Source organism: Daldinia vernicosa, assembly GCF_022497035.1.
Source record: "Daldinia vernicosa strain CBS 139.73 unplaced genomic scaffold F5Y00scaffold_32, whole genome shotgun sequence".
NCBI lineage: Eukaryota > Fungi > Ascomycota > Sordariomycetes > Xylariales > Hypoxylaceae > Daldinia > Daldinia vernicosa.
The window spans coordinates 269,585-289,207 of NW_025953948.1; the positions used below are offsets into that span (position 1 = coordinate 269,585).

Sequence of the window (19,623 nt, forward strand, 5' to 3'; positions counted from 1 at the left end):
AACGCTCGTTTTCGGCGCCCCTTCGGAGCACATACGTATATTTAGTTGAGAATCGGCGAAGTTGGGGCAAGTTGGATGGGAAAGCCTTGTGGACGAAAGGGATTTTTAACGAACGTCACGCCATTGGTTCACGGATTCCAGGAGATAGGTGGTTAAGCTCTGGTGTCAATCAATGAAAGAACACTATTAAAGATTTGTGTGTGCGTGTTGAAGGTGCTGCTGTGTATGTACAAATACCCCGAGAAATCTGTTCCCATGTTTTTAAGCTATGGGCTTCCATCTGTATTTTGGGATTAACTAGATGGGATCCTAAGTATAGTATAAATGTATTACAAATGTTGTCATATGTACTAGGTGTCTTGGATGAATTGTAACATACACAATGTGCTATAAGGCTGTAAAGTTTAGTGAAACTGAAAATATGAGGGCAGTGCTTAGACCGTGATGAGGAGCGGTCAAAAGGCGTAGTTTTTTTATTAGGTTAGGTCAAACTACATAATTCCCCAGCAACTTATGATATTCTTCCTTGACGAGCGTACCAGTCCTAATACCTTCCTCCACGTCTTCCTCAGATAATATCTATTTCTGGGCATTTCCTATCTCTTCGCTTCCCTTATATGACTGTAGCTCTTTATAAGTCGTCAACGTCTTTACTGCTACATAATAGCTAGTACAAGCAGTCTGACACAGAAGGCCAACCAATCTCCCCACAGTCGCGGAGAACCGTCATAGCGGATAGGTGCCGCGCGCCGTGATTTACCTTCCCGTCCTAGCCTGAGGTATCTAGAGTATGCCGAAGTTTAGGAGTAGTTATAAGGATTCATACCCACCCTTAGTATCTCGCGGCTCTTTCGTGCGTGGATACAACTTCGCCCCTTTTAAACGGGACCGTAGTGCTACCTCCTCGTAGTACAGGTATATATATCCATCTCGCCATATTACTTCATTACACCGTGGGGCACAAACCCCCTCCCTCAAGTAGCCGCATCCAGCCTCTTCCGCAGCTCGCGCTCCTTCTGCAAGACCTCGAGCTCCAGGCGCTCGACGCTGTACTGCAGGGCCTCCTTCTGCCGCGCCTTGAGCTTGCCCTCGGTTTCGGTTCTTCGTCTTGCGGCGCCTCCTTTGCCTTTGTTGCGGGCGGTGGAGGAGGTAGGTGTTGGGTTGGAGTTGGAGGAAGTAGAATGCATGCGCCCCTGCTGCAGCTCCGACCGCGCCCGTAAAGCCTCGATGCGCCGCTCCGCGCGCTCGATGTGCGCGTCGGCGCGGTCGAGGAGGGTTGTTATGGCGGGGCCGATTTCGTCGCGGAGAGAGGCCTCGGCGGCGACGAGGGCGGGTTGGGGGATTAGTTCGTAGTGCTGTTTGTTTTGCAACGGTGGTTGGCTGTTAGCTACATATGTAGGTGGGTAGGTAGGTTAGATAGTAGAGCGGGAATTTGGGGGAAACGTACGCGGACGCTCTTGAGCACGGTGACGAGGCGAGGGTAGTCTGCGACGCCGGTGCCGAGGGTAGAGACGGAGGATTCGAGGAAGGAGAGCGAGGTGCGAAGCGCGGCTACGCAGTCCCCGTATGTGGCCGCGTTGGTTGAGGTTGTTGTGGTCGCCATTGGGCGCGGTGGTTATTTCAGGTTGATAGTTGAAGAGTGAGTAGAGGAAGAGGAATGCGCAAAGTCTGAGCTAAGCTCTAAAAAGATGGAGTAATTGGCTTTAGTTGCGCATGTGCAATCGCATAGTTGTTGTTTCCTTGTGTGTATAGTGTTTACTTGTGCAGATTGACAGGTGTAACGGGCAACAAATTGCGGGGCGGGACGCAAGTATGGTGGGGCTTTACGGCTTTTATACTGGTGATGCAGAGTTTAAACCGACTTTGCTTTGTTGAGATTCATGTCTTATACAATCTATTCAGCATAATTTAATTATTCTTAACATTTAAGTTAACTAATATCAACTCATCCTACTTGAATATCAATACTAATTATTGGTGTTTATATCAGACCGTATTATCAAGTTGTACAATGGTAGCTTCTCAGCTTTTGGCACACAAGGTAGTTATAGGCATGCTATCAAACTATGCCACATTATAACATAATATAAGCTATTCTTATAGGATAGAGTAAATCCTAGCTGAAGCGAACCATGCTCTACTTCAGGATTTGAGAATCGAGTGCGGAGTGGACGATGGCGCCACAAAATAACATGAAAGCCAAGATGAAACCCCCTATTCCAAAGCCACCTTGGACGTCTTGTTTAATAACAGACCACCCAACGGCGACTATAAAGCAGATAAGAAATAAGGCACTTCCGAATATAAAAAACATGAAAGAATCTATACCCTCAACAAACTCGATTCCCCATCCAATCGACATTCCCGTCACTTGACACGGTGCTAGCTTTTGTCGCAGTTTTTTCGGTATCCTTTTATATAAATCCGGAAGTACGCTCGCGTGTGTTGGATTCTCCAAGAAGTGAACCAGCATATTTGACGCAATCGGAGGAACCAGATCCGCCGGCATTGGATCATACTGGTACTGGTCCTTCAATTCCTTAGGTGGTAAGGCCGGTTTAGAACGTATCGCCGCAACCCCCGACCGGTGCACATCGAACTAAAAAAAACAAAGGCATTAGTGTCTTAACCAGCATGATCCTCGAATCTCATACTTGAACGAAGTCGATGCTCTTTACTCTCCTCATCCATGATAGCGAGAGTCTACGACGGTTGGCATGGTATAACATCCGAAGCAGCGAAAAGAAGTCTTGGTCTGAAAGGATAGTACAAATCTCCTGTTGATGTAGCTTCGAAACCCATCGTCCGAATGGAACGCAAGCAAGAAGATAATTGTGCTCCAGTTCAAGGCTTATTCCGGGCGTCCGACGACATTTCCCAGGTTCCCAATAGTCTTTTCTCAACCAGAAGCGTGGCAGTTTAGCGTCGAGAGTAAAAGAACGCCATATTTCTGATAACCCGCCCTTATTTGACTTGCTATTTGGTGGTGGATTGTTCGACTCGATATCACCTGAACTCCTTGACCGTGCGCCATAGCTGGATAAAATCTTTTCAAGATTATCGAGAGCGCCCGATTGAGTCTCGGTATAGTCGTCGTATATTCGAAGGCCGCAGCTCTATTTCCGTTAGGACCTCTTAAAACTTAGGATAGAAACCTCTTACGCAAGTCCATTGAAGCCGTCTCATCCCCGGCCGGGGAGCTTTGCCGTTGATGAGTGTTATCATGTTATCAAACCTAATCCGCATAGAATCAAGCCAGGAAGTTTGCAGACTCGGAGAAGACCGCTCAACGAAGATTCGTACATTTTCCTTGAAAATGAGAAATGGTTCGGTGTCAAACAAGAACGACTTTAAGCTGATGAATCGATCAACGTCTGGTTCTTGATCGTTGTCCGAGTCGGACTCAACGCCAGGATCGTTCCCTGGCGCATCATTTTCACCTACAGGCTGACCAACTGCTGACAGAGGCAACCAAAATTGCTTGTAAATTTCTCGGGACAAGTAATGCCGCTTACGCTTCACAAATTGACTCGCTTTTATTTGCAAGTTTGTAGAGTCTTCTGGAGTTTCTTGTTTTCGAGCCAATCTCTGTAGGTCTAGGCTATATCGCAGGATCAACAACGATACTTCCTCCTTCGTTTTCGCCGCGGACGGCGACCGGAGGACTACCTGAGGCCATAGGTCCTGAAGGTATCTATCGTATAGAAATCCGTCTGTGAGATGTTCAAGAGCTGTCGAAGATCCAAGTGAGCTAAGAGAGGTTAAGCTGGCTTTGTCATTATCATCATCAAAGAGGAATGCCTCTATAGAAGAAAGATCATCGTCGGAATCTTCCTTGTTGCCAGAGTTATCAACTGGTTTATCATGTTCCGTAAGGCTAGGATGCGTTTTTGAGTCTGACGAACATGAACCCGCATAGAGTGCACGAGGTGCTGGTATGTAATTAGGGTTAGGGACCAGTTTGGGACCAGGGTTATTTTCTGATAGTTGTTTCCCTTTTCCTTTACCTTCAGCTTTATCTTTATTTTCTAACTCAAATAGCGCTTGAGCGGTGTCGGGTAAAGTATCTGTTCTCGTATGATGACGGGAAACTGAGTTTGATGCTTCGTTGGTTCGAAAATTTGAGTCGGCTTTCGGGTTACTAGATAATTTGTCGTGTTCATGACATGCATATCCCACTAGAATGGTCCGTTTCGTTATGTGATGTCCTGGCTGACCATAGGCGAGACATTTATCTATGGCATGTAGGTAATATATGCAATGGCAAGCAGAATATCTCTCGACAAGTTGGTAGCACATCGCCATCCGCTATAGCCACTGAAGCTTGACGAGAAAATGTTTGGAAAAAGATGGGGAAACATAGGCGCCGCCTAGAATATATTAGCGCTGGCTTTCGCCTTCTGGATGCGAGTATGCGAAAGCCAGAACTAATATATCTAGAAAGCCGAACTCATCATGCGAGATCATTCACTTCCAACCTATAATATAGGTACATTATGATTTAGGGGCTTAGCAGAAGCATAGCCTCTATGCGAATGCGAGAGGGTTGTATGCCAACTCACCGGTAGGCTGCGCAGGATTGGAGTGTTCTACATATTTAAATATTTGTTATAAGCATAATATTACAACCAAACCCGAGATATATGCTAAAGATATTTTTCGGGTATGCATATAAGCAGATCGACGAAACGATAACGTCCGTCATACTTGAATTCGTAAAGTCTGAAAGTAGTATAAGGCAAAAGGAGCCTTTGAGCGTGAATCGTCTTCTAAATGAAGTTCTAAAGTTACATCTAAATTTCATTATTATTGAAATACGGTCTTCTTGACTCGGGGGCCTGTAAGACCCCCATATGGTGATTAAGGTTATAACAGCTCGAATTATTATGTGCGCCTCTTAAGGTCCAATTCGTATAATAACACGGTAGCCTTACACGCCGTATACCCCTAGGGAGGTCGGCCACGGCGTTAAACACACACACGTCCTACCTAGTGGATATTCATCGACATATACTTAGTAAGATGGCCCTTTTTGCTCCTCGTGGCACCCCGGCACCGGGATTATTAAAGTGGAGTATCCGGATCCACGCCGACTGCCGAAGGTCCCCGGGGAGTCCTCGTGTAGTTTACTGAGTACAGCCAGTAAATGTACAATCATATAAAATAGCAATGAGTGATAAAGCGAATATTGTAGAGATTTGACTGGAGCAGCTTATTAGCAGCCTTTGATGGCGCGCATTGCATCACTGGGTGAAGATGACCAACAAGATAATAGTTGCCGTATTTGGAACCGAACTAGACATATGGCGACGCCAATTGGTTGGGATACACTACGCGTCGTATAAGCTTAGGTTCCTAAACGAACTTGTTTCTATGATTATTACTGGGTTTATCGGTTGCGCCTCTCTTATCCCCGCTCACTTTTTACACACTTCGATATCATGCCTCTTTTGATTTCTCTCTGTGCTAAACTCGGTTTTGAGGCTGGTGCGTAGCTTGATTTGTTTCTCAAGAAATATGAGTAGAAACGATAACCCTAAGAAGACGATCGAGATCTACCGTACTCGCTGTAAACTATCGCTATAGACACTAATGATCTCGTCCCGCGTAGGCAAGGGAAAAGACCATACAAGCTCTTCTTGAGCGCGTTCGGATCATTCATATAGTAGACTTAAAGCCTATATACCCTTCCAGGAAAAACATATTCGTCACCCAGACGTAGTTGTCGCCTAGCTCCAAGTGTTGAGTAATGAAAGGTAACGTAGTGATTACGACTGTATTCTCGAGGGACGCCGAGTATGCCGGTAACTGAAAGAGTAGCCATGATAGCCCAAAACCCCTTGCTCTGGTTGAACTTCTTCTCGATAAGGAGCCCCGAAAGGGGGTGAAAAGGGATAAAAGTGGACCAAGACAAGATCTTCGAAGATAACAAAATATCATAAACTCCACGTCCATTGATTGCGTTAGGTATTCGACCTGATAAGACATACTTGAATGCACAGTGAAGTCGACCATCATTTCCTGTACTTGAACGCAGGCAATTCGTGGCCAGGCTGGGCTGATGTATTATGCGGAGCAGAAGGTCGAGCCATCAACCTTGTATGACCCCTCGTTGCTTCACCGGCTCCAAGTATATTAATTTGTACCCCGAGTAGTCCAGGAACGGTAAATACCTCCACACGGGAGTTCAATTAAACTATGATGGCTAAAGATCAGATCATCAACGCCAACTTCCGCACAGCTACGATGCGCGGGGTAAATGCAACACAAGACTCATTTAATAATGCAATCACCCTTAACTATCGTAGAATTGGCACCTATAGATATCTACGAATGTTTTATCTCGGCACGGATGCCACAGCCTGTATACGACGTCACGTAGATGATAATCTGTTAGTAAGCTCATCTAACAAGAAAAACGATGGCTTTTAGGATTTGCCGAATGTCTGTGGTAAGTATCAAGTTAGGTACCTGTTTATCGTCCCATGGGAAGGACATATAAAACAAGCTCCGCCCCCATCAAAGCATGTGAAATACCCAGCGTCGCTTTTCTTCTCCTCCTAGATATCACTTTTCCCCTATATGTTATCCGCTAGGTTATCGTGTGTTACATATCGATATGGCTCGTAGACTTGTCGTTGGGCCTCAAAACCGCACAACGCATCTGGTGCGTAGCCATGCACACGAAGAAGATATTCCCGGGACTGTCAATGTCCAGACCGTGGGTTAGTAACACCCGACGTCATATCCAACCATCAATCATTGACGAGTTGGGAAACAGAAGGAGATGATTCTTATAACGGCCAGGCGCTTTTCCCTGTGCCCGCCGAAGACCCTAATGACCCGTTGCAGGTATGTTCTAGGCCCGCGAAGTTGATTCTGAGATCCGAGATTTATAATTCACGATTTTAACAATTATACAGTGGTCGAAGTCCAAGAAGATAATGATACTGGTCGTTATTTGCACCTACAGCTTCCTCGGAAATGCAGCGCTATTGGGTCCCGGCCCCTATTTGACGTTATGGTCTGAGCTATTCGATATTACCCCTGCGGAAGCATCGACGCTTATATCATATCCCAATCTCGCATATGGCTTTAGTTCCTTTATCCTCGTGCCATTATACCTGAAGTTCGGAAGGAGACCTGTGATGCTTGGATCATTATTAGCTGTAGGTTTAGTCTATGAATTTGGAAAGGGTTGATTTCCCAGCTAATCTCTTCTAATTCAGTTCATTGCTGGCCTTGCTGGATGTTCTCAAGCTAATGACTTTGGTGGACTAATGGTACGTATAGAAATCCATGTTTCCAAGACCTAAATATTCCTATTATCTTCCTAGATATCGTTAAATCATTATTTCCAGCTAATTATTCGTAGTAAGTCAGCTTATCCTATCGCCTTCTATGATACTCTCGAGCGTCCGATCACGGGGATATTAAGACCGGACGGCGAACCAATGCCACTGTTGACATCAAACTTCTAATAGGGCGGGTCGGATTATACACTGTTTTGGTGCTGGCATATGCGAAGCTTTACCTGTTCAGCTCGTGTCAGATATATTCTTCCTTCACGAGCGAGGGAAACACATTGGCTACTATACATGTATGGAAGTGACCACTACTTAAGGCTTTGGAGCTTCTACTTACGTTATTTAAAACAGTCGGCATGTGCTTCGCCTCCATGTCAACGATACCGGCTGCATATATGCTACCAACCAAATACTCTTGGAGGCTCTTCTTTTACGTCATTCTCGCGTTCGCTAGTGCACTATTCATCCTTGCATTCTTCTTCGTCGAAGAAACATCTTACGATCGGGAGGCGCATGTGGTCCACGACACCTCTACGGAGCGTTCGAATGACATCGCGCCTAATGCCTTCGAAAAGCCTAACGACTCGGTCGTTGAGCGGGCGGCAAGTATGCCGAAACGAAAAACGTTCCTATCAACACTTAGCCCATGGGGTCGCGTTGATCCAGACGTTCGTCTTCATACGTTCCTATGGCGACCTTTCACCTATTTTCTAGTCCCCCAAGTCCTATGGGTTATCACCTCTTTCGGAACTATCATAGGGTTAGGTGCATTGGCCTTTAACTACGTCTTCCCAATCAAGATAACCGCACCTCCGTACAACTGGTCAGAAGTATGTGTCAAGTTCTGTTTCGTCCCAATAAAGATGTCCAATTAATGATTATTTATAGGCTAGCTCCGGCGTGCAGTCGCTTGGATCTCTCATCGGGTTCCTTCTTGCGCTTCCCTTTACTTCCTCGTCGGATCGATTAGCGGGTTACTTGACCAGACGCAATAATGGTATTCGCGAAGCTGAGATGAGATTAGGAGTCATGCTACCCGCTATGATAATAGGCCCAGCGGGTTTAGTCGTTTACGGGCTCACTGCGGAACTTAACTTACACTGGATAGGCTATTTTATCGGATCTGGTCTGGCATCTTTCGGCGGTTATTTCTATTACTGCTTCACATTGGCGTATGCTGTTGATTCTTATAACAGCGATACGTCCGAGATGCTTGTTGCGATAAATGTTGGAAAGCAGGCCGTCAGCTTCGGCCTGGGTTATGGCGTTCTCGATTGTATGAAATCTCGTGAATCTCCTCGCCTCCCACAAGCAGTTCTAACTTCTGGAAATCCTATTTTCCTAACTTCCGTTCACATAAGGAATAAATTGCTAACATTATTTCAGGGGTAACCGAAAGCGGCTACGCAGCAATAATTGCAGGGGCATTTGGTGGAGTGTTCTTAGCCAACAACTTGATGCTTATCGTGTTCCTACTGCGCGGCAAACAGATTCGGCGATTCATGTCAAAGATTAGAACTAAACACAGTTTCTAAAAGACATACGGATATATATTATGCTTTAGAAAAATGAAAAGCTATATTCCATAGGAGTTTTAATTTAATTGATTAGCTTAAAATGCTCATAAAGTGTCTACTGGCCAAAAATTTGGCACATCCGCAAATCTCTAATACAGTACTAACACTGTATGAAGTATACGCTAATTTGAAGGTCGGATAGTAGCCCATCCACCGAACTCAGGTAGCACACCACTATATTTATAGCGGAACCAGCCACTGTTGGCTTAAACAAAGCCGTGCAACCATTTTTAATCGCACATAGTCTTGCCAGGATTAGATGTGTAAGACTTTTAGCCCGGATCTTTATCGTGTTGGCTCTTTTCAAAACTCACATACATAGAAGCAATTTTTACGAAGATAATGCAATATACGCTGGTGGTTTTCTCTCATATATCTAGCCAGATTTGCTAAAAGCCCAATACTTAACCCTCAGCCGAAATACCTCTGTATGTATGCGTGGAGGTAAAGGTACATAAAGGTCCGGATCACAGGCGGTGGTGTAAAAGATGGCTTTATTGGGTATCCTTTCAGATATTTCTCTATTGGTACATTTTATCTTCAATGCTTACCATATGGTCGCTCAATATTTATAATAGAAGTAAATTTATTCCTCGCTACAGACTTTTGAACACGAGTTACCTCGTCCCGAGCTGAACTAATTCATACCTCCCGTAAGCTAAGCAGTGTTCGCAAAGCGTGATATCAAACCACCTCACCATACTGAATAGCTGAAACACTGTTATGATTAAGCCACTATGGCTGTGAAAAAGCGCGTTCCTCTCCCTGATCATCCGCCATGTAGAAGAAGGTCTATGAGTGCTACAGGCCCTCAGCCAACAAGAAAAGAACAAGCGAAGCAACTCCCACAGAAGCGCAAAAGAGGAAGATCAAAGGCTATTACGAGTTGCGAGAGGTGCCGGCAAGCACATATAAAGTGTGTCTCACAAGGCCTAGGAGAACCCTGTGTTAACTGCGCAAAGCGATCGACGCGAGCTTGTAGCTTCATGCAGCGTCTTAGCGAAACCGATCTTAATCCGCCAGCCGATCAAAAGGAACATCCTTTGCAACTGCCCCTAGATCATAAACTACAAGTACTTGCAACTTCTGCTCTCGCTTATATGGAAAGACAACTATTACACTTGAGTGTTGATGCTACAACATCCTTGCCACCAGCATAAGCTTTAGAAGCATACTAGGTACCCTGTTTTTCTGATAATGTTTGAATATATCAGCATTCTAGAAATAACGGGAGTAGAAGCCAAGTATGAATGCAAGGGGTATTTAAAATAGAAAACGAGAGGCTCAATGTGCTGTGATAAAAAATGTTGCAAGCTATGATTCGTTAGTAAAGCTTCAGCAGGTACTATGCCCGCCGGGCGCATGCTCCACTATCGGAATAGGTTATACACTAATTACCTTGTTCAAACGATGCGAATTTCATGATTCTTCTTGAAATATGAGGAGAATTAGATTGCGAGGACTTGGCTTGGGAGTAGTGACACTGGTGAATAAGAAAATTTAAAAGTTCAAGCGCGTCGATGCCGGGACTTCTTATACGCGAGAGTTCTCCTGAGGGAACCAGCGACAACGTGATAAAAACGGACTTCTTAGCTTTGCAATGCCTAATTTAGTTCGCGATGTTTTGTCTATAGGCTGGTTCAATTGATTTGGACTATAGCTAGCAAGCTAGCCTGGCTATGCTACCTTCCCAAGAGAGCTTATTGGTATAACCAAGACTGTAGTTGACGCCAGCATCAGAGCGTCTAGAACATGTCTCTATAGGACCCATAATCAGCAAGCAAGTTATGGGTTAGTTTTAGCTACAGCTGTGGGCGAACTAGTCACCCGAAAACGTCAGCAACAATATAAAGCATTGTTAATTAATGGAAGCATAACTACTAGGGCACGTCCGACTTGACTCCTCCAATATCTTCTACCGAAATCTCCAAGTCCGTATTGCAGCCAGAATATGAGACTTTCCACTTCCTGCTATCCCGAGGGCGGATTTCAACATCTATGTCCCAATCCGGAACAGGAACCGCTGCTACTAGGGGCGACTTGTTCGTCGTGGGTCTCAACCATCTCCCGCCTACTGGAAAAATGTCAAACCGCAGAGCCATTAGGGCAGAGAACATCAAGACTTCAGTGGACGCAAAGTGCCGTCCCGGACACAGAGTAGTACCCCCACCGAAGCCACGGAAAGCAATAGGGTTGGGTGCCTTGATTCCGGGCTGTCGTATGAATCTCTTATGGTGAAATTCGTTTACTGTTTCGCCCCATACCGATGGGACGGAATGTTGAACTCTGGATGGAATCATCACTGTACTCCCCTTCTTGATGAGGTACTTATTATCGAGCATGTGGTCCTCCATTGCGATGCGAGCGGAGACACCTATCGCGTTATAGCGAAACATCTCCTTAAATGTAGAGAATAAGATAGGACAGGAACCTTTGACGTCCGCAAGATCAATAGTGCATACCCCATCTACTTCCTTTACGTGCTCATATAGCTCAGTTCTGATGTCCTCCAGAACTACGGGGTCAGAGAAGATATGATATATCATCCAGAAAGTAGATGGCAGGGTGTTACCAAGGATGGCAAACGAACCGCCCACTTCGATTTTAGCTGTCTGTTTAATAGGAATTTGGAAATCTTCGTTGATCTTGACCCGACATTGGACAAGTTCGGAGCCTTTCTTATACGCGCCGGATTCAAAGTAGCGCTCCCAGACCTTACCCATGTATTCACGGGCCTCGAAGCTCTGCCTGGCAAGGAACTGCGGCCAGAGCTTTAACACGAACATCATGATGCCCGGTTCGAATTTGCTATCTTGGTTAGTACCACGGTAACTATAACATAGGTGTTGGGAGACTTACTACCAAGCCCCCTCCATAGCTGGATCGCGAAAAGGATTATTGGGGCCATAAACGCCTTCCGTGGTCGCTATTAATAGCTCATGGCGCGTCCATTCGAACATTTTAGTCGTCACGGGCCCCTTACCCGACAGTCTATCCAAAGACTCGGCTAGCACTTCAACCGATCTCCTATTCATAGCATCCAGTCCCGGCCCAGCACTGACAGCGGAATGGATAAATTTAGGGAATGTCATTAGATACCCCTCGTCGCGCACAAGATTGTGAGATATAATGTCGTGCGTGCTTTTACTGACGCCCATTAAATCTCGAGCCAATCTTGACTCTAGAGCAGTAAATGCCAATGTGCGGAACTGGCGCTGCACTGCGGGAATGAGAGAAGTAGAGTTGATAACGTATATCCTCGACCCGGGCATTCGCAGTGTGTACAGCGGGAGGTTGTACTTATCTCTGTTAGAGAATGCTATTAGTAGAGTCTATGCTGATGCATTCTGTGATACCCACCTCATCATACTGTAGAAGTTGGCTTTTTTAGTAGCCATCCCTAAGATAGGAGAAATGAATGGGATTGTGTGCGCAATTGATGGCGGCTCTTTTGCGTCTTGCGTAAAGTATAGGAGTGCCCGTAGAAACATATAGGCGCCTACAATCCCGCCTAAGAATGCGGCCCCGAAGAAAGACATCATGTTTGTATAGGCTGACTAAGTAAGCCTAGGTAAAGAGAGACTTATTGTTGATGAAGTATAGAAGTATAGGGTTAAGAAAGAGTTAGTTTATTCCAGTTGGTAGCTCTAGTTGGTCTTTTTATTGGTGAGCATCGTAGTAGCGGTCAATAGGAGAGCTATGTCAGCAACAATTGTGAAAGGGGATAACATCTAGGTTAGCCGATTATATTAAGCCACCTGGACATCAAATGTCTTGGCACCGAATGCCAGTTTCCAGGGTCCTAGCTTAAATGCACGCTATATAAGGTGTCAGGATTAATGCCCGGTGAGGCTAGTCATATACAGAGTGAGTGTCGGTAGGTAGACCAAGTAATAGATGTATTGAACTAGTAACACCTGGCCTTCTATCCTTGGACGAGGGCGCTTCGCGCCTCTTATAGTAAATAGACCCCTGTAGCTACCCCCGATCCACTCAGCCACTATACCCTGACACAAGGATTTGAAGAACAGCCTCTCAGCTGTGAGGCTGTTATCGTGCTCGCCCAATGCCATTTCCGACGCGTTGAGTTTATCTCTTAGTCTCGCTATCTAATCTAATTTCACTATAATACTTATGATTACAGCTATACGCTTTCCAATGTAGATTCCTTGTGTGTTTATTAGCCTTCGTGAGGTTAAGCTTTCCGCCATATTTTCACTTGTTACTTTCACCATTGCCGTGACAATCGTCCGAGGTAACATTTTTGTGGGAGCTTATAAACCTGTCCAGAAAGGTAACTTGCAGACAATAAAAGTCATATGCATATGGTTCTGATTTAGTATAGAATGCATACTTGGTAAATAATCCTTCATATGAGAGACCACTGCTAACTCTTTCATACCCATCATTCTTAATTGTATATTACATATCATTCTGTTCACTATTCGTTCAAGATAGAGGGATACATGAAGAATGGGCCCCACGTCGAAGCCTAAACGTCTGCGAGTAAGAGCGCGACCTTGAAATCAGCCATCTTCGAATACCATAGGTATTCCAAAATCTATCTCCCCTATAATATCTCGCGAAGAAGATATTTCAAAAGACCCTGTGTCTTTGCTTTGTACATGGGGAAGACCTTGCGTTCGGATAAGGTATATTTCCGGAGTTCTTGAAGATTTGGGAATATATGAATGGGCTTTCCAGTCCGTTGACAATCCACAAGGTCGACGAGGTTAACGTGTGCCGAAACAACTTCCTGGCAAGATATTGTTAGTCTATGATCCAATGCTATTAATAGCAACTGGGTAGCAACCGGATCTTTTAGGGTGCGAACCTTTTGACATGCAACGATGTTTTGAGGGATAGGGGAAACCTTGATAGTACGACAAAGCTTCTGCCATGATGACAATGATGTATTATCGGTGCCGTATATCCTTCCAAACTCGGCAATCATGGCATCCTGGAATTGATTCCGGGCTTCCTTTCTGTCCTTGCTGTTTTCATTCCATTTCTTATGTTCACATAACGATTTAAACTCGGTCCAAATCGGCGCAGTTTCATCGTGGTTGAATTCGGGATATTGGGCAAAGAAAGCTTCCATTGGTCCTTTGCGTGAGCTTGATATATGCTGCTGCTTGTTGGTACTGTATTTAGCTGAAACCGATGAGATGTAGCAGAAACTGTAACTTGGGGAACAGATACGGACTGTAGGGCTGTTAAACTTGAGGAAATTGGCAGTTTTCATCTTGAAGAAGTAATATGGGAACTGAGCAAAGAGACACCTGGTATGTCACTATTTCGCAAATGAAGATTGCATAAATTATATGACGATAGAAAAGTATTGCCTATCGTTTTGCCTGAAGTACGATTTGTTCTTCTATTGTTTGTAGATGGAAACAAGTACGTGATAGGTTATTTGTGTGGATGCCAGCCGGTTACATTTCAGACTTGTCATCTTTCTAAATAGTTAAAAGCGACCGCAATAGCAATTGGTGTAACTGTCGTATTCTCAAGCCTCCGGATATGTAGGCGCCCGAAGCAAGGCTAAACATGACCGTAATCAAGCCTTAAATGCAGGTAAGCGCTATGAGGTATTCCCCGTTTGAATTATAGTATACCCTCGATGGCAACTCATTGCTATCCAACTAGTAGGTGATCTAATCCATCTGCTATGGGCTTTCCGACCGAAGTTTTGACCACAGAGGACTACCTATCCTTGTATTCGTGAGAAAGCAACCCTGGAACTGTCCAAAAGTGACGAGTGTCATCCTAGAGTGATAGGTACTAGCAAGAACGAAACCTACTTAGTTCAAGGTCATAAATTTAAATTGTACGATGGTGTTAATATTTGGATACATGACTGTCTTTAGGATAGTAATTCCTGTTACTTAACCAAGCTACCTAGGTAGTAACAACGATACAATCATGTTATACTAGAACTGCATTCAAGTGACAACCCAATTTCCTCCAAAATGAGTCCTGCGTATGAAACAACGTCTGATATCAGACCAATTTCCTCAGTTACAATCCTATGGGAGGTCGAGAAGTCAGAAACTAGAACTACAGGGCCTTGAAATGTTGCTCGCGTTGATGACGCAGAATTCCATTAATAGCCGGCAAGTAAGTATACTTGCTTTCAACTTGACCACCAGTAGCTTCCGAAATTTTTCGCATCGTTACGGCTCCGTACCAAGTCGAACCATTGGAAATCACAACTGAGTGTGCTTGAATATTTGCTGATTTGAGTTGGCCGCAAGTTGCGTAAAGAGAAGTTGTGTTTGAGCATCTGGCATTTCCATCTCCAATGAGCACTATAAGCTTTTCACTGCCAGCAACCGCACGATTGAGGATACTGCTAGCTTGTTCCATGCAATAAGTATAATTCTCACTGTCCATCGTGTTGACAGAGTCGAGGATCTGGAGTGTCGCGTCGGAAATGGTTTGAGCAGGCGAGGGATTGATCAAAATAGGAGTTCCATGAACCACAACCGCAACTTTAGCATCTCTGTTGTTCAAATTAATAAGAAGTAAGGTTTCTCTGTAAACCTGTTTGACCTCATGTATGACTGAAGAAAGGCTTCCGCTAACGTCGACGCAAATGACTATCGTCTGAGCAAAGGGTGCGGTAGTCTTTTGCAGCTCGTCGAAACTATGGGATTTCGCCTTAAAGGCATCACTCTGAGCGTCAAGTTCTTTTTGAACAGCTTCCTTCTCTGTAACAGCATCCTCACAAGCACTCCGAAGGATGCTGATTTCGTGCTCAAGGTCAATAACCTTCCTTTCTTTTGAAGTGAGCTGCTGCTTAAGTTTGCGTTCGTTCCATTGATGAGTTTTTTTCATGTTGGAAATGGTAAGATCTGTATTTATACTCTTTTCTTGTAGTTTCTCGTGCGAATCTTTGAGGTCGTGGATTTTAGCTTGATTGGCCTCTAGGTTTTGTTCAAGTTGTTGGACCTTGCTGACTTGTTGGTCACGATCCTTGACAACCTGACTGTAGGCTAACTGAGCCATGTCTAGTTCGTACTTCAAATCCTCGAGGCTCTTGAGTACTTTATTAAGTCTAGATTCCAGATCTGTAACTTTTTCCGACATAGTCTCTTCTCGCTGTCTAGCTTCGGCGGTCTGAGACTTGAACTTCTCATCTGCCTCGTGTAACTGTCCGTGAAGTCTTTCGCATTCAGCTTCGAATGTTTCCTGGCTAATTCTGAGGCTAGCTATCTTGTCTTGTTGACTAGTAACCTCAGCTTCTAATGTCGCGCATTGCTTCTGTTGATCGCTGAGCTGTCCCGCTAGCTCAATACGTTGCATGTTTAAGGCTCTTTCTCTGGCGCGGATTGGATTAGGCCGTATACTGGTAATAGACGGACCATCTGATGTTGGCAGAGTGCTTGAGGTTGTTTCAGTGTGACTAGGATGTATGGATTGATCCGGCCCCCGTGTCGGCAACCTTCGCGATTTCGTTGTAGTAGTTGACATACTCATGGCCATATTGCCGGAAGCCTCTAGTGGCATCGGAGGTACACCGTTGTTTGCCATGGCTGCTCTAAGTTGGTTTGATGTGAAAATAACGTGCTTATTAACCACGGTGTCAGAATGTTGAAAATGGGTTCTAAGTCGGACGTGATAGTAACGTAGAAATTTAGGTACCTAAGGTAGGTATATATCTTATTATATATTTCAATATAACTACCTCTACTTTGATGCGAGAATAAGAAAGTCCTCTAAGTTCGTCCATGAAGAGACTTTCAGCTACCATCCTGACAAAGCTAGTTCAAACGGCTCGGAAACTATGCGATGATTCTATTCAATTATGATGCGACTCTAACTGATTCTTTTCTTCTGCAAACCGAATACGAAAATAAAAACAGACACGGAAGCAAAATTGGAAATCGGCGCCATTCCGTATGTGCCTAGCCTTAGGTAGATTCCTCGACAAATATTCGCGAGCTATTACTGTACCTATCCGTGACGGAAACATCAAGCAAAATATGGAAGCAAGAATTACATGTGCTTCTCATATTATGTCGAGTACTTGGTCTCAGATTAGACGGCCCGACGGAAATATCATAGATTAGACTCGAATAATCATAGATCATTTCTCATGTTTTCGACCTCTACTAACTTCCATGTCAATAGGCAGCCACCCTGAATACCATCAACGGTTACCGATTGGACTGGGCTCGACAACTACAAACAGTAACACCCTAGTTGGATCGCTTGATGATTCTACGGATGAATGAAGAAAGGGTTGTATCCCTTATGACACAGTTACACATATACAATGCAAATGATCAAAGAAGTAAAAACATAATGATTCGTAGCCTTGATCTGTCTAGGAATAGCTTCGTGATCGAATTATCCAGCACCTACCTACCGGGTTTCCAACACCCACGGGTATGTGAGCGCCTATTTAATATATTTATATGCCTATGAAGATTTCACACATCGTAATAATATCCTGTATTCTCATTCTACTCCAACTGTTTAGATCTTGTTTTTAAAACATCATGTCTACAACACCAAAGGAAGAAGACATAAGTCGATTCTTGGCACAGTACCCAAGCTGCTCCAGAGACACAGCATCCGACATTCTAGAAGTGAGCTTTTCTAAGTCAGTTCCCACAATATTGAAAATGCTAACGACTCATAGGTATATGGAAACAATGTCGAAGAGGCTATAGAAAAATATAAAGCATCTGAAGTTTGCATTTCCCCTCTTATTTCCAAGTCTTCTTTTTAACAAGTGCTTAGAAATACCTTCCAACAGTCCCCGTATTCGACGATGATATCCCGCTAAGTAATTCGAATAATGACCATAACACTCTGGTTGCAACAAATTCACTTGAATTGTCACAAGCTGAAGGTGAAGGTACTGATGAAGGCGATTTGTGGATGCCCAAGCTGCCAATCCTCCCGGTTCCCGATATATCTATCACCTATGAGCCCCCTGATCCGTATGTATTTGAGCTCCGCGAACTCATGGGCGCAATTCGTGCTGGATATTTCGACGCCGACCGTATCCGTAAATACCTGGGGTATTATAATAAGAATGACTTATACACATATTTGAACGATACTATTGACGGGTATCCAGCAATTTTCTATGTCATCGCGACTAACGACATTGGTATACTTCGTGAGTGGCTCAAACACGGAGGCGATCCTAACGCGACATGGGGACCCAGTGCCGTCCCCGCAATCGGCTTCTCTATTCTGAATGGAGGCAAAACTATGCTCCAGGCGTGGAGGACACTTGCTACACTTCTTAGATTTGGCGCAAACCCTCATGTCATTCCTAAAGCGTTCTATGATCCCTATTGTCGAGATTTGCCGGAGGGCGGACCAACTCTGGAAGAACTTCACGATATTAATGATGAAAACAAGGAATGGTGCACAGAAGAGGTACGGGCATATCTTGCTCAGGTTCTAACCCTGTCACAGCGATATGACCTCTACAGGGCCAGCAAGGTCATGCCGCCCTCTGGTCGAGAGAAAGAAGTGCTTAATCGTCAGGGCGCTGGAGAAGTCCTAGGCCTTCACCAAATGATTGTCGCTCAGTCGATTGCAGCGCGCTGGCTTCAAAAAAAGCTTCTCGTGTAAGTTCGAAGCTTCTACGCACGTACCTTCTATAGCTAATCGATATGAGTTACCTTGCACTCCAAAAGCGAAAACCGTTTATTTTGGTCTTCGCAGGACCGAGTGGTCACGGTAAAACGGAACTTGCTAAAAGATTTGGAGACCTTATGTCGCTGGAATTGCATGTGGTAGACTGTACCATATTTAAGCAAGACAACGAGTTGTTCGGGCCACGACCCCCCTATAGCGGACATGAGGATGGCTCACCATTAAATAACTTTTTGGTTCGGAAGGCTGGGCAACGATGTATTGTGTTTATGGATGAATTCGAGAAAACTAGCAAGGACATCCATAACACGCTGTTATTACCTTTCCAAGATGGTTAGTGAACCTAAACAACTATACCGGTTACCCTTTGTACACTAACATGTAAGAAAAGGCCGCTATGAAGATCGTCGAAATGGGAAGATTATCGACTGCTCCAAGACAATTTGGATTCTCGCCACCAATAAACTGGATGATAGCATTCACGGATTCTGCAATGCTAACGAAAAGACCATTTTCCACTCTGAAGACCAAGAAGCTCAGGATAAGGTGGTAGAGAAGTTGTGTCGTCAACTCCGCAAGGAATTTACCGGGCATTTCGGTGCCCCTTTGAGTGGTCGCATTACCGAAATCATCCCCTTCCTCGTCTTTTCGCCACAGGAGGCAGCTGTCATTGCTCATAGGACATTGATGGTTTTGGAAAGCGAAGTTGCTCGACATGTACGTCTAGCTCTAAACAAGGAAGACGACGTTTATGTCGGAAATATCAGCTTCAGTATCAAGAATGATGCAACAGTATGCTCTGCCATCACCCGCGAGGAGTACGACAAGAAGACTGGCGCCCGTAGCATCAATCTAGCTGTGGAGCGCATGGTCCAGGATCCGCTCGTTAGCCAGTACCTGAAAGATGGTGACGAGTTTGACGAAAATCAACCCATTACTTCGTTCGTCGTTGATGTCGATGTTGATGGGGAGGTTGAAGTGAGACTGGTTCAAGGGGAATAGGAGAATGAAGTTATAATGGAGAGTCGCTGAATGGATGATATCTGTCTATCGAGGAACATTTAAAATATTGATAGGGGGTTTAAAGTGTTACCCTGTACATTTTGTGATAGAGA

The 19,623-nt window shown here is 44.6% G+C and overlaps 7 protein-coding genes across 7 annotated transcripts; 3 read left to right on the forward strand and 4 right to left on the reverse strand.

Moving 5' to 3' along the window:
• Positions 1 to 432: 432 nt before the first annotated feature.
• On the reverse strand, positions 433 to 1,900 carry F5Y00DRAFT_240790 (DASH complex subunit Spc19). Its single transcript, XM_048008300.1, has 2 exons — positions 1,448 to 1,900; positions 433 to 1,355 (listed from the first exon to the last, which is right to left on the reverse strand). The coding sequence occupies exons 1-2, from the start codon at positions 1,601 to 1,603 to the stop codon at positions 975 to 977; spliced, it is 537 nt and encodes a 178-aa protein (XP_047863601.1). The 5' UTR covers positions 1,604 to 1,900; the 3' UTR covers positions 433 to 974.
• Positions 1,901 to 2,069: 169 nt separating this feature from the next.
• Positions 2,070 to 4,556, reverse strand: F5Y00DRAFT_240792 (uncharacterized protein; the record flags this gene model as incomplete). Its single annotated transcript, XM_048008301.1, has 3 exons — positions 3,163 to 4,556; positions 2,655 to 3,116; positions 2,070 to 2,599 (listed from the first exon to the last, which is right to left on the reverse strand). Coding segments are annotated over exons 1-3 (2,062 nt in total), but the record flags the coding sequence as incomplete, so codon positions are not given.
• Positions 4,557 to 6,619: 2,063 nt separating this feature from the next.
• Positions 6,620 to 8,842, forward strand: F5Y00DRAFT_253857 (MFS general substrate transporter; the record flags this gene model as incomplete). Its single annotated transcript, XM_048010107.1, has 9 exons — positions 6,620 to 6,725; positions 6,782 to 6,852; positions 6,924 to 7,169; positions 7,230 to 7,283; positions 7,338 to 7,342; positions 7,485 to 7,600; positions 7,659 to 8,137; positions 8,196 to 8,583; positions 8,694 to 8,842. The coding sequence occupies 9 exons, from the start codon at positions 6,620 to 6,622 to the stop codon at positions 8,840 to 8,842; spliced, it is 1,614 nt and encodes a 537-aa protein (XP_047863603.1).
• Positions 8,843 to 9,621: 779 nt separating this feature from the next.
• Positions 9,622 to 10,283, forward strand: F5Y00DRAFT_271012 (uncharacterized protein; the record flags this gene model as incomplete). The annotated part of the gene is made up of 1 exon (XM_048012713.1): positions 9,622 to 10,283. One exon carries the CDS (start codon positions 9,622 to 9,624, stop codon positions 10,042 to 10,044), a length of 423 nt encoding a protein of 140 aa, XP_047863604.1. The 3' UTR covers positions 10,045 to 10,283.
• A 481-nt stretch (positions 10,284 to 10,764) lies between these two features.
• On the reverse strand, positions 10,765 to 12,423 carry F5Y00DRAFT_271017 (cytochrome P450; the record flags this gene model as incomplete). Its single annotated transcript, XM_048012714.1, has 3 exons — positions 10,765 to 11,692; positions 11,744 to 12,203; positions 12,255 to 12,423. The coding sequence occupies 3 exons, from the start codon at positions 12,421 to 12,423 to the stop codon at positions 10,765 to 10,767; spliced, it is 1,557 nt and encodes a 518-aa protein (XP_047863605.1).
• Positions 12,424 to 13,454: 1,031 nt separating this feature from the next.
• F5Y00DRAFT_263357 (uncharacterized protein) lies at positions 13,455 to 14,129 on the reverse strand (the record flags this gene model as incomplete). Its single annotated transcript, XM_048011495.1, has 2 exons — positions 13,455 to 13,640; positions 13,719 to 14,129. 2 exons carry the CDS (start codon positions 14,127 to 14,129, stop codon positions 13,455 to 13,457), a joined length of 597 nt encoding a protein of 198 aa, XP_047863606.1.
• A 3,262-nt stretch (positions 14,130 to 17,391) lies between these two features.
• On the forward strand, positions 17,392 to 19,510 carry F5Y00DRAFT_271018 (P-loop containing nucleoside triphosphate hydrolase protein; the record flags this gene model as incomplete). Its single annotated transcript, XM_048012715.1, has 5 exons — positions 17,392 to 17,481; positions 17,535 to 17,585; positions 17,636 to 18,480; positions 18,531 to 18,841; positions 18,900 to 19,510. 5 exons carry the CDS (start codon positions 17,392 to 17,394, stop codon positions 19,508 to 19,510), a joined length of 1,908 nt encoding a protein of 635 aa, XP_047863607.1.
• Positions 19,511 to 19,623: the final 113 nt, after the last annotated feature.